The sequence below is a fragment of the Gordionus sp. m RMFG-2023 genome, chromosome 2 (assembly GCF_954871325.1).
Source record: "Gordionus sp. m RMFG-2023 chromosome 2, tfGorSpeb1-WG-v2, whole genome shotgun sequence".
In the NCBI taxonomy this organism is placed as follows: domain Eukaryota; kingdom Metazoa; phylum Nematomorpha; class Gordioida; order Chordodea; family Parachordodidae; genus Gordionus; species Gordionus sp. m RMFG-2023.
This window is the reverse complement of record NC_088776.1, coordinates 35686805-35698940: the sequence shown is the minus strand read 5'-3', so window position 1 is coordinate 35698940 and position 12136 is coordinate 35686805. Positions and strand designations below refer to the sequence as shown.

At 24.5% G+C, this 12136-nt stretch overlaps 1 protein-coding gene across 2 annotated transcripts; it reads left to right on the top strand.

The window, feature by feature from the left end:
* The first annotated feature begins 4532 nt into the window (after positions 1-4532).
* On the top strand, positions 4533-10930 carry LOC135924592 (tRNA-dihydrouridine(20) synthase [NAD(P)+]-like). Of its 2 annotated transcripts, XM_065459672.1 has the most exons (9): positions 4533-4981; positions 5063-5233; positions 5273-5542; positions 8156-8259; positions 8382-8503; positions 8549-8631; positions 8689-8827; positions 8879-8953; positions 10749-10929. In XM_065459672.1, exons 1-9 carry the CDS (start codon positions 4576-4578, stop codon positions 10825-10827), a joined length of 1449 nt encoding a protein of 482 aa, XP_065315744.1. In that variant the 5' UTR covers positions 4533-4575; the 3' UTR covers positions 10828-10929. The 2 variants fall into 2 exon arrangements, with proteins under 2 accessions (XP_065315744.1, XP_065315743.1); XM_065459671.1 differs by having other exon boundaries at positions 8689-8953; positions 10749-10930.
* Positions 10931-12136: the final 1206 nt, after the last annotated feature.

Here is a 12136-nt window from a genome sequence, read left to right as displayed (position 1 = left end):
TGGCATAAATAATATGTACGACTTGAAATGCAAATAGAGGTTCAAACCTTCCTTCCATCTATGAGCAAAATTTCCAGGCTTGCATATAATTATCTTGGCTAAAACTCAGTGGCGTCACTAGGGAAGGGCGCGCAGGGGTTCGAGCCCCTTGAAAAATTTGAATAGCCTCCTGAAGCAATTTTTTTTTAATGGCTCCATAATATCCCCTTGAACTAAAAATAAATTGTTTTGATTGCCCACTGAATGATTTCTTTTATAATTCTATTAAGTAATATTTAGATTTAATTTTATTATTTAAAAATGATAAGACTATCTAAATCTTTATTAAATGAATACTATTATAATTATTAGATTAGAATTAATTATTTCACTATGTCAGCTTGCAATTAAATCCTGTGTAAAAATAGAATATCAATATCACTCACTAAATATTAATTTAACATAAACAGTTGAAGCTTAATTGACTTTTATTATTTAAATTATTATATAACCCATAAATAAATACAATCATTTATTAATTTAAAATTAACAAATTTAATATTTTAATTATCCGAGTTCATAATCACTAATCAACTATATCATTCATTTTTAAATTAATTACCATGCCTCTTCCTAAAAATATTTTCAAGGTCCAAATAAATATAGGAGATTTCTTTATAAAAAAATAGACATATAGTTTATAATCCCCTATTATATGTAATTGGTTATAATACAAACTTATTTGACAGTTATATAATATATTATAGTTAATATTTTAATAAATTTTACTAATAAATGCTTTGATAATAAATATAAGTAACAATTTTCATTCAATTCTTTAACATCTTATATTTTATTAAAATTAAATATTCATTCCACAAGATGTAATAATTTTTTTTTTATATATATAACTTTATTATTTATTCATAATCATTAAATTACAGAGGATTAAAAAATATATATTAAAATGGATATATTAAAAATTAAATATAAAAAAAAATAAATATATAATATATATAATCTATGAAGACATTAAAAAGGACTATAAAAAGGACTATAAAAAAAATATAGATATCTTTTCTTTTATTTTTTAACGTGTTTTTAGGAAAACAATTATTTTTTTATTTGCAAAACTTTAGAGTTGAATTTTTAATACTAGTATATTTTTTATATTATTACAAACTATTATTATTTCAAGATATAATATACGAACTCGAGGTGGTGCAACAATAATATATAAAATCTTAATTGCTTGATCATATCCCTCTGGTTAAAATGTTTCATTTTTAAGGTGGCATCCTTTCCGTGTAAATAACTTAAGGCTTCAATATATTTACATAATTTCTTCTAAAGATTTTTAGTGTTTTATCAATTTATCTAACATAATAAATTCTGATATGTTAACATCATGAGTGCCATGGCTATGACTGCAAATTAACCAGCATCTATTATTTGTATGGCTATGTAATTTAAGATTATTACTACAGCTGCTGAGAGCATATGATCGCATATTTTAGATAAGCAATAATGGTCAAATGTGTTTATATATCATTAAAAATGGAAGATAATCTTTTAGAAATTTAATATCTCACAATAATTTTCTCGATTACTAATATAGTTTCCATCATATCATCTAAGAGGTAGCTAACCACCATATAGTTTTATGATTTGGATTTGTTTATAATCTTTTCTTCAAGAATTGTTGATTTGATTATGCCTATAAATTTTTTATTATTAATCCATTCTATAAAACATTTTCTAAAATGGTAACAGAGAGTTTTATTAGTTTCATGACCTTTTTGTCAATGTAAGTTGTTAAGAATTATATTATATTAGGTGACTTTTAAAAACCATTATCAATTGAGGCATATGCATGAATTAATTAACCTTTTTTATCACCTGTAATTCTTTAGAAGCAAAATTTTTTTATATCATCAATTGAAGATATTTTATACTGTAATAAATAGATTTTGTTAAAAAATATTATTTTTAGAAATGTCATGAATTGTTTTAATTATTTTATGCTATTTTATTTTGTATGCATAATATAATAAATGACAAAATATGAAATTTAAATTGTTCAGAGTTAGCAAATTTTAAGAAAGTATAATATATTAATATAAACACGAATTATAGAGTAGGGGGCAACGACCCCCATAAATTTTTTTTGAGTTGAGTCCCCTGAGATAGTAAAGACTAGCTACACCCCTGCTGAAACTTTAATCGGGCCATATTTAAAAATCGACAAAAAGCGGGATTTTTAACAACATTACATGAAATATAATATAATTACAGATTTTGTTTCATTGTGACTAATTTTATAATTTTCTCTTCCACTATAATCTCCAGTGTCACCAAAACGACTGTTCAGCACATCGCCAAATATGTACCCAGTTTTATTAGATAATATTTTATTTGTTACATTACATAATAATAATTTTATTTAGAAAATGTTGTTCTATATATATCAAACATATAATTAATCAAAATAATTAGATTATATAATTACATATATATATATATATATATAATAATAATAATATCAGACATAATTGTTAAAAGGTCCGATTTGGTTTGATTTTTAAAAACGACCCGATAATTTTAGCTAAAATATATGTAAACCTAGATTTGGCAAATGAAGGCCCAAACATTTTTTCCGTCTATGAGAAAAATTGCCAGACATAGATAATATTATTTTAGCTAATATTAATAGGTCGATTCATGCATCAATTCATATGGAAAGTTATAAAAATATACATGAATAAATCTGTTATCCTCAATCACAATATAGAAAACCAAGATTCAATACTATATTAGAAGTTATTATTATAATGTATATTTATTTTTTTAGATCAAACTATAACATCGGTGGCGGGTATGCCATGAAAACACTAATTGAAGTCCTATGAAGAATATTCAAAATTATGGAATTATTTTCAAGAAGCTTTACATTCATCAGAAAATCCTCAAGATAAGATATTTTGTTAATTATGTATCACCAGCTTATACAATTTATAATTATAACATGAATTTTCTTATCTTATATACATTTGAATCATGGTCAGTACATAGCTAGTTACATCTAAAGAAAGGTTTTGGTACTTGTGGAACCCTAATTATGGACATATATAGAAATGTAATGATCCTGCATTTGTGAATCCCTTAGTTACACCTAAAGAAAGGTTTTCGTACCTGTGGAACCCTAATTATGGACATGTTTTTAGAACTGTAATGATATTGCATCTATAAATCCCTTTTAAGGAAGTAGCATTCATTAACTATAATCTAGATAAATACATCTTTTTTTACACATATACCTTTAAACTTAAATAGTTACATTTGAATTTTAACTTTGTTGTGTATATCAGATAGATCTAAAAGACCACACAATTTGGTTATTGAACATTTCATTCCACTCTTGATTATACATAGAATATCTTTATTCTTTATAAGGATTAAAAGACATGCAATTTTATATTGAAAATTTTTTATTCCACTCAGTAAGTATAAAATAACCATACAATTAGATTTATTATAATATTCTACACTTCCTTTTGCAATTATAAGTTTACTTACACATATACCTTCTAAACTGGAATGGTTACATTTGATCTATTTTAATTTGTTGAGTATATCAGATCCAAAGTTAAGTGAAGGGTCACACAATTAGATATATTGAATTCCTTATTCTTGTAAATATAAGAACCAAAAGATCATAGGTTATTGAACATTTCATTCCACTCTTGATTGTATATATCTACATCCTTTTGCAATTTATAAGAGCAAAGGATCATCCAATTTTATACTAAATATTTTTATCCCACTCAATTCCCTTTGAAGCTGTAATGGTTACATTAAATTGAACATAGACTATGATTACTGTATTGTATGGGTTGAATCATTAATAAAAAAATAACACTATATCTACTGTTCAAGCAAATTTTTTAATTTTAATCATATTTATTTACAGATTCTATGAACATTAAATCTCAATAGTGATAGTAATCATCAAAACTTACATTAAAGAATTTAAACTTAAAATCAGCCATCACCCACCTTTAAAGTAATTAAATTATACTGTAGTTCTCAGGTATAGGCTCTTTTTTTACCCCACTCTTTTTTACTAAGCCTATAAAGGTTTAAACAACTTTTTTCGAAATGTTGCGCCTACAAGTACGTGCGGCTTGCCCACAAACGTGTGAAGGGCTTTTCACTTTTCTTCCCCTAATTAACTATCCAGTTTGATAGATTTTGAGGAAAACCTAGGGTAGCTCTGTTGTACCCACAACCAGAGGGCGAAAACGCTTTTATCACGTTATCACGTATATTAATAGGCCGTTTTTATTTTTTTAACAAAACTAATCAGATGTTGCTTTACTACTGTACGATAATTATAGGATTTCATTTGTTTTAACAGGTCCATTATATATATTTTTTTATAAGGATTAAAGTAATAATAAATCTATTTTATTTATTAGAAACCTGAAATAGTTTAAAATAAAAATATGATATATAATTCCACGTTTTTCTCTTTTGTCTTAAAACCACAAAAACAGATGAAAATATAGCACGAATCCAATATTTGCTTTGTAAAATATGAACTTTTTTGAAAACAAGCTCATAATGGCACCTATGGTCCGATTTGGGACTCTTCCCTCTCGTTTAACAGCATTAGATTATGGTGCAGATTTAGTATTCGCCGAAGAGATCGTTGACCGCCTAATTCTTAAATCAAAATTTGTCTTAAATCATAAATTGAAAACAATCGATTTTATAGTTAAGGAAAATGAATTTCATAAAGTTGATAAAAATTCAAATATCGTGGAAAATATTGCCTACAAACATAATTTTATTGCTGAAAATAATACTGTTTTCCGAACACCACCTTTAAAAGAAAATAATAAGCTTATATTTCAGTTAGGAACAAGAAACATTGAAAATGCCATTAAGATAAGTCAGTATTTGAGTGGAGTAAATTGGAAGTCAGAATTCAATGTTCCAAGTATATATTAAATTTGATAAATTTTCTAGATATAAATTACATGTTTTCTTATTAAATTATATAATTTATACTCTTTTAAAGATGATGATGACTCAAGTCCATACATTATATCTGGAATAGATTTGAATATGGGTTGTCCTAAAGATTATTCATTAAAAGCAGGTATTGGGTCAGCACTTTTGAGATCAGATACAGAGATTGAGCTTGCTTGTAGAATATTGGAAGCCTTAGTGAAGGAAAATAGACCTAAAGGTAAAATAATATTACCAATTTTTTATAATTTAATTTAAGATATTAAAACCTCATGTAAGATTAGAGTTCTTCCAACTTTGCCTGATACCCTAAGGCTTTGCCAAACTCTACAAAAAACTGGAATCGATGCATTGACCATTCATGGAAGAACCCCTAGTGAAAAGAAATCTGATTTTTCTACTCCAAATAGGGACCACTATATAAATGAAATATCTAGATTATTAAATGACTCATGTACAATTATTGCAAATGGAGGTTCTAATTGTATCAACAAAATACTTGACATTGATTATTTTAAAGCAGAAACAGGTTTTTATATATAAACATAAAGAGTATTAGTAGACTGCTCTGCTCTTTGTCTAAAATAATAAATAAACAAATAGAATAACCCAAAAATGTAAACCTCGAGGCGTTTGAATTCAACCAAACATGGGGTATCCAAAGTTATTAGCATATATAAAATTTCAAAGAAATAAAAAAATATATGTTAAGAACAACTGATACTCAAAAAAATCACCTCAGTGAATGATCCAAAAAATTTTAAAATTAGGCAATTTTTTTTAGCTTAAATTGTTTTGGGATGGGCTTGAGTTAGATAATTGACAACAAACATCATAAAATAATTAATATTAATAACACCTACTAATAGGATTTTTTTTATTTAAATTGTAAATTCGCTTTTGTTGGGACATATAGGTTAAAAAAGGTATCTACATTTGACCAATATTAAATAAATAAACGTTGATTTTTTTTTTCAATCACCTAATTTGAATCAATTTCAAATGTATTAAGTCACTATCCTAAGCTAAAAAAATTAGTTTAACCTTAGAAATATCCTAGGTCACATTTTTTTACCACATCCTCGAAGCATGAGGGTGTAATTAATGAGATGTTGACTTATTGTTCTTTTTTTTTCATTCCAGTCTTGAGGCTGAGATAATTTTTTGACTAAGTCAAATTTTGGAGTCCCCTGAATGAGCAATCTACCAATACTTATTCTTATTTTTCCAAAGAATTTTATTTTATTTAATCAAATTAATTACCACTGAAATATTTAACTTAGAGACCTGCAGACACAGTCCAGGTAGGATTTTTAAAAACTGAGCTCTAAAAAATTATAAACCCGGCCAGAATTTTTAAAGCTACATTTTATTTATTACATGGCTTGCCATAGTTTTCTAACAGAAACTCATATTATGAGAGCCCAATATATCTTATCAACATTTTTTATATTTAATTCTTATACGCTTCGAATAAATTAGAGAAGAAAAAAATGTCATTTCCTCTATTTTTGCCATTTTTTTGAATAAAGTCCATAAAAAGGAATATCTATAAACTTGTTTTTGAATAAAAAATGTTGTGATTTTATATAGAAAAGAATACTCAAATATTCTTAAATTTTGCCCTATAAGCTATAATGTAATATCTTCTTTTTTTACTGAATAAGGTTTAAAAAAAATGAAATGTATTTTATTTTTTAAATAAACCATTTGTTAAAAACACTAAGAGGGAATTTATTTTAATTAAAATATTAATTAAAAAATGAATAGTTTGAACTTGTTAGGAATATATTATATTAATTAATATTTTCTTTTTATAAATATATTTTTTAGATAAATTATTAAAAAAGAGAATAAACAATTGAATAGAATGACCATTCTATAACAGATATAACTAATATTTTAGACATAAAGTTAATTGCTTCCTAAAATTTATTAGTGCTTCTGGTCGAGAGCTAAAAAGTGGGGAAGAAAATCTCCCGAAATTTATATACATATTTTAGTGGAAATAGACAATAATTGTTCCATATCATATAAAGAAAAATCAAGATAATATGTTTATGCGGATTGTTAATAATAAGTCAACAAATAAAAAAAATAACTATTCATTTAAGAGTTACTAACGTTTCTGAAAGAATGAATAGAAATGAAGTAATTGGAAAAAGAAAAAAAATATTAAAATATTGCAGGTTGTCAGTATTAGATGACAGCAAATTGCCATTTTTAGATTATAAGGTGTTTAATACATTAATGTGATCTATATGGACGAGCTCATGCTACTGAATGTTCAAATCCGTAAAGGCGCTTAAATCTAGAAATATGATACTGATTCACTTTAAAATTTTGCGAGGTAGGTTTGATACAATTAAATTCGAAGAATATTTGAACGAATTCTTTTATATCTTGACGCAAGAATATGACTTATTTTACTATTATTATATATAATATTCCATTTCATAACTCATTTATGTTATTTAACAGTATCTCTGTGTTCAGCTATAAACTTTTATTTTTACCCCTTTATTCGATATATAAAAACCAAGTAAAGAAAGTGAATTGATAAATTCCTCAATTACAAATTAGACATTTATTTAACATTAAATTATTGAATACATTTTTTTTTTCCTTTTTAATCTACAGATATCAGTTCAAGTTTGTGAAAGATATTTTGCTCATATAAGGAAATATATAAATTAAAATCAAAAGAGCTGTTTTAAAGTGGTGCTCCAGCGCACTCCTTTTAAATTGGTAAAAGCGAAAGTTAGCTACTTTAAAAAGAGGACGTTAACAATTTTGATAAAAATAGTTGAATGACATTTATTTCATTATTTACTACGATATTCGAATTGAATAATAATAAAATATAAAAAAATTTTTTTTTACTTCGTCTATGCTCTCATTATATGAGTTCCTGTTCGAAAACAATGACAAATTCTGTATATCAATTAACTTTTGAAAAAAACATCCTGATGGATTTAACATTCGTTATAAAATTTTAAAAATCCAATCAGAGCCTAAACATACAAATTTGGGCCAAACAAAATACTTATGAGAAAAAGTGTGGGCACAGAGTTGAAATCCTTATCCGAGCTGGATAAAAATAACACATCTTTGGGTCTCTTATTTCTAATGAATATTATAGGCTGTAACTCAATTATGCTAGCAAGGAGTGCTATGAAAAATCTTTCTATATTCTCTACAAGTATGGTAACGAGAGATGAAGTTATAAGAAAATATTTAAAATATGTAAGCCATTATTTTCTTTCTATTAAGGTCACTTTGACTCCATTGATTTCTTAATTTTATTTATATAATGTAAATCCATAAATTTTAAGTTATTAAATACTGTACGTTAATTTATCTTATAGGCTTTAATATATGAAAATGAATTTATAAATTCTAAATATGCCATACAACAAATGTTTTATCATGATGGAAAATCGGATCAATTTCAAAAGTTATTGAAAGCAAAAAATTATCGAGAGATGTGGTAAATGAATGAGTTTTTATTTTAATATATTTAATTAATAATTAGTAAAATTTGGAAACCTGATACTGAATTATTTATAGATATTGCAGATGATATTTATTCAGATTCTTTTGAAAGTCATAAAAATAGTAAAATATATAGAATCTTTTTTAATCAAAACAATATCTTCAAATGTTTTTGATCAGATATAGACGTTGCCAAATTTGATAATGTGGATGGTATAATTATAATGGACCTACATTATGATTACAGAGAATGGCCAAACATGCAAATAGATAACAATTACAGATTACAATTTAATAAATTCCCTAATCCTAAATTGGCGTTAATACATTTTTGCAATATTTTAAATATACCCCAACCTTCTTATTATAGCATATCTAGTCCTGATAATAGAACTTTTAAAGGCATAGTTGATATCAAAGATCTACAATTTTCCACATATAAATGGTGAAAATTATATTTTATTTAGAAATAATTTTTGTTATTAATAAGCAGGGATGTGAACCTGAACTTTTTTAAATTTAGGGTTCCAGGGTTCAGTAAATTTTTTAAAAAATATTAAATTTTTATTTAATTATTTTAAAAAATATATTTAAAATAACGTATATAAAATTATATAAAAATTAAATATAAAAAAACATGCAGCTTATTTAAAACATTACTCTCAATATAAAAACATTTTTTGGTAAAAATTATTTTGCGTTAATAATATTGGGAATATTTGTTTTTGGATTATTAAATTAAAAATAAAGAAATTAATCATAAAGTAAATGCTTATTAATAGCAAATTCCAATGCACTGTCAAAATTAGGCATAAAAATCTATATTTTTTATTTTAACATTTCGATTTAGAAGAAATGATAATTGCTTATATTCTAATTATAACTAGTAATTATTTTTATGGTAAGGCCTAAATATAGTAAAATAAAGTTTATAAAAAACTGATGTTTCTGTTATTTTTACTAAATTTCATAAATCTTTATTTTTCTGAAACTGATTCAGAGATATTTCACTGTGAACCAAAACCCAAACCCTCTTTTTTTTGAAGGGTGGCTCACTACCCTGTTAATAAAAAGTAAATTGATCATATATTGCATTAATTTGTAGAAAATGAGATCCTACTAGTTATGTTTTTTTGTAAAAATACAAATGTTAAAACTACTCTGATAACTTATAGAGGTTTCTATTTTTAACATGTTGGAGAAAGATAACAATTTGAGTTATTTTAATTGGGGAAGAAATTATGTGCACATTTTTTTAATCATAATGCAATTTTTTAAATAATTTTACAGTTTTTAAATTATTATCAGTTTTTTAAAATATATTTTCATTTTTATAATTATTTTCTTAGTTTTTTTAATTTAAATTCTCAGTTTAACTATTTTTTTTGTTAGTTTTTACCGAACTAAGCAATTCAAGTTAAGGACTTAGTTACATTAGGCAATACAAAAAAGATAAGGGTTAGTGGTATATTAAATGCTAGAAGCACTAATTTTTTCAAAGCAGCCAATAAGTTTTTTTTTAGTTTTTACCAACTACATAGTTAAGGCTAAAACCTTGTGGACCACATTAGTGGTTAGTTTAAGGCAATGTAAAAGTTTATATTATATAGAGAGAAATACTCATTTTATTAAACACCAAACCCACTACATTTGGTATAGGCTTACAAAAACTGAAAAATAACTTTATTTGAAACTAAAAACATGAATTAAAAGCTGAATAAATTGATAAACTGTAAAATCAATTAATATGGCATGAAAATGAGAAACCCCCCCCCCCATCCAAAAATTTGCCTGTTTTGTAAATATCATTTTAACCAAAAAATTTACAACAAACCCCCCACTCTCCCAAAAGATGTTTACAATACAATAATATGAAAAAAAAAATATTAATAATTTTTTATAATAAAGACTAATTGAATTTTTTTATAAAAAAGTGAAAAACTATTAAATTATTTTTATTAAAATATAACTAGGTCAAAGGTCTACAATATTTGACCTAAAGATTTCCAATAAAATTTACTAATAGTATCCTGGATATGCTTATACACATTTATAACATCAGGCTTTGATTTTATGATCAAATACTGTACCATTATGATATAAAATATACTTCATTAAAGTTTCTTACCTTACTAAAACATTTGACTTAAAATCCAAGATGTTAAACATAAAATGAATATGGGTTATACTTTTTTTACTTTCAAGACCATATTTTATTATTTTATTTCTATTCATCTTAGGGAGAAAAGTAAAAAAATTGCAGAACAATCATCAGCATTATGTGCAATAAAATATATTTCAAAATTTTTGTCATTATAAATAATGTATCCATACTTTGCAAAATAAAGTATAATAAATTATTTTAATCTTATTAATGAATTGTGATTGTATATTAAATAAATATAAAAAACTAACAAAAATTTTGAATCATTTTACCAATATAAGCCTTTGCACAATTGTCTTTTGGATATATATATATTACTAAATTGAGATAATCTGGTAGCAAAATTCCATAAAATTTTGTTCTTTGACTAAATCAAAATCCTAGATGTGATCTTGACTAATCTTTTATTTATTACAAGTTTATTCTTGCATACATATTATATTTCATTTATTAATTTTAATGTTATTATATTTAAACAAATATTATAATACAAAAAGATTGTCTAATCTTGGAGTTATGGACTAGGTTTTTAGTATAATTTTATGATAGTTTATTAATGAAACTTGATAATAGATAAATCCTTTAAAGCTAAAACAATTGCTTAATTAATTTATAAGCATTGTAAATTGGAGCTTAAAATTTAATATTTCCTAATAAGATTTAGTAGGAATAATATTATAATGTATTATAATATCACAAGAAAAATATGACTTTACATAATATTGAAAATCACAAAGTAAATAAATTTTCATCTTCCTTCATTAGTTTTAATATTTGAAATACTGATTCAGGTGAAGTCTTTAGTTTTATTAATTCCAAGATTTCTCTTAAATTTGTAAATATATTTAGTTAAAATATGCTTTTATATACTTAAATATTTCTGGACGCATATTTATGCCGGATAATAGTATTAATTTATAAAATATCATATCTTCAGGTGAAAATATTTTTTGAGCTTGAAATATAAAATTTAAATCCATATTAGATTGTCAACGGATAAGAAAATAATACAATTGATAGCTTGTTACAACAATTAACTGACAGGGGAATTTCAAATAATAATGATAGCATTGTATTGATTTTTTAATCAAATATATAATTAAGAATGCGAAGATTTTAGATATTCTATATATATTATCCATAATCTATATATGATCGTTTTCCTATTATCTTAATGTTAATACAATTTATATCTATTAACTTTCTTAGCCTCTTGATATATTAGTTTAATATTTACTATAAAACAGGGATGTCATTAGCCTTTACAATATCAGGGTGCTCAAAAAATTTTTTTAATTTATTATTCCAAAATGACTTAAGTTAACATCAAAATGACTTGTTTTTTAGTTAATATTTTCAAAATAATCTTTTTTAAGGGGCTAGAAACCCTACGCATCACCTAGTGACAGTGGCCTCTACAACGAAAGGAGGGGCCGAAGAGACTGCTTCTAAAAATTTAAATAG

Coding starts and splice junctions, on each gene's coding strand:
- LOC135924592 (XM_065459671.1), top strand. CDS start 4,576: ATGAACTTTTTTGAAAACAAGCTCATAATGGCACCTATGGTCCGATTT. Junction 8,504..8,548: donor AAAAATTATCGAGAGATGTG/GTAAATGAATGA, acceptor ATTAATAATTAG/TAAAATTTGGAAACCTGATA. Junction 8,632..8,688: donor TTTTGAAAGTCATAAAAATA/GTAAAATATATA, acceptor GTTTTTGATCAG/ATATAGACGTTGCCAAATTT.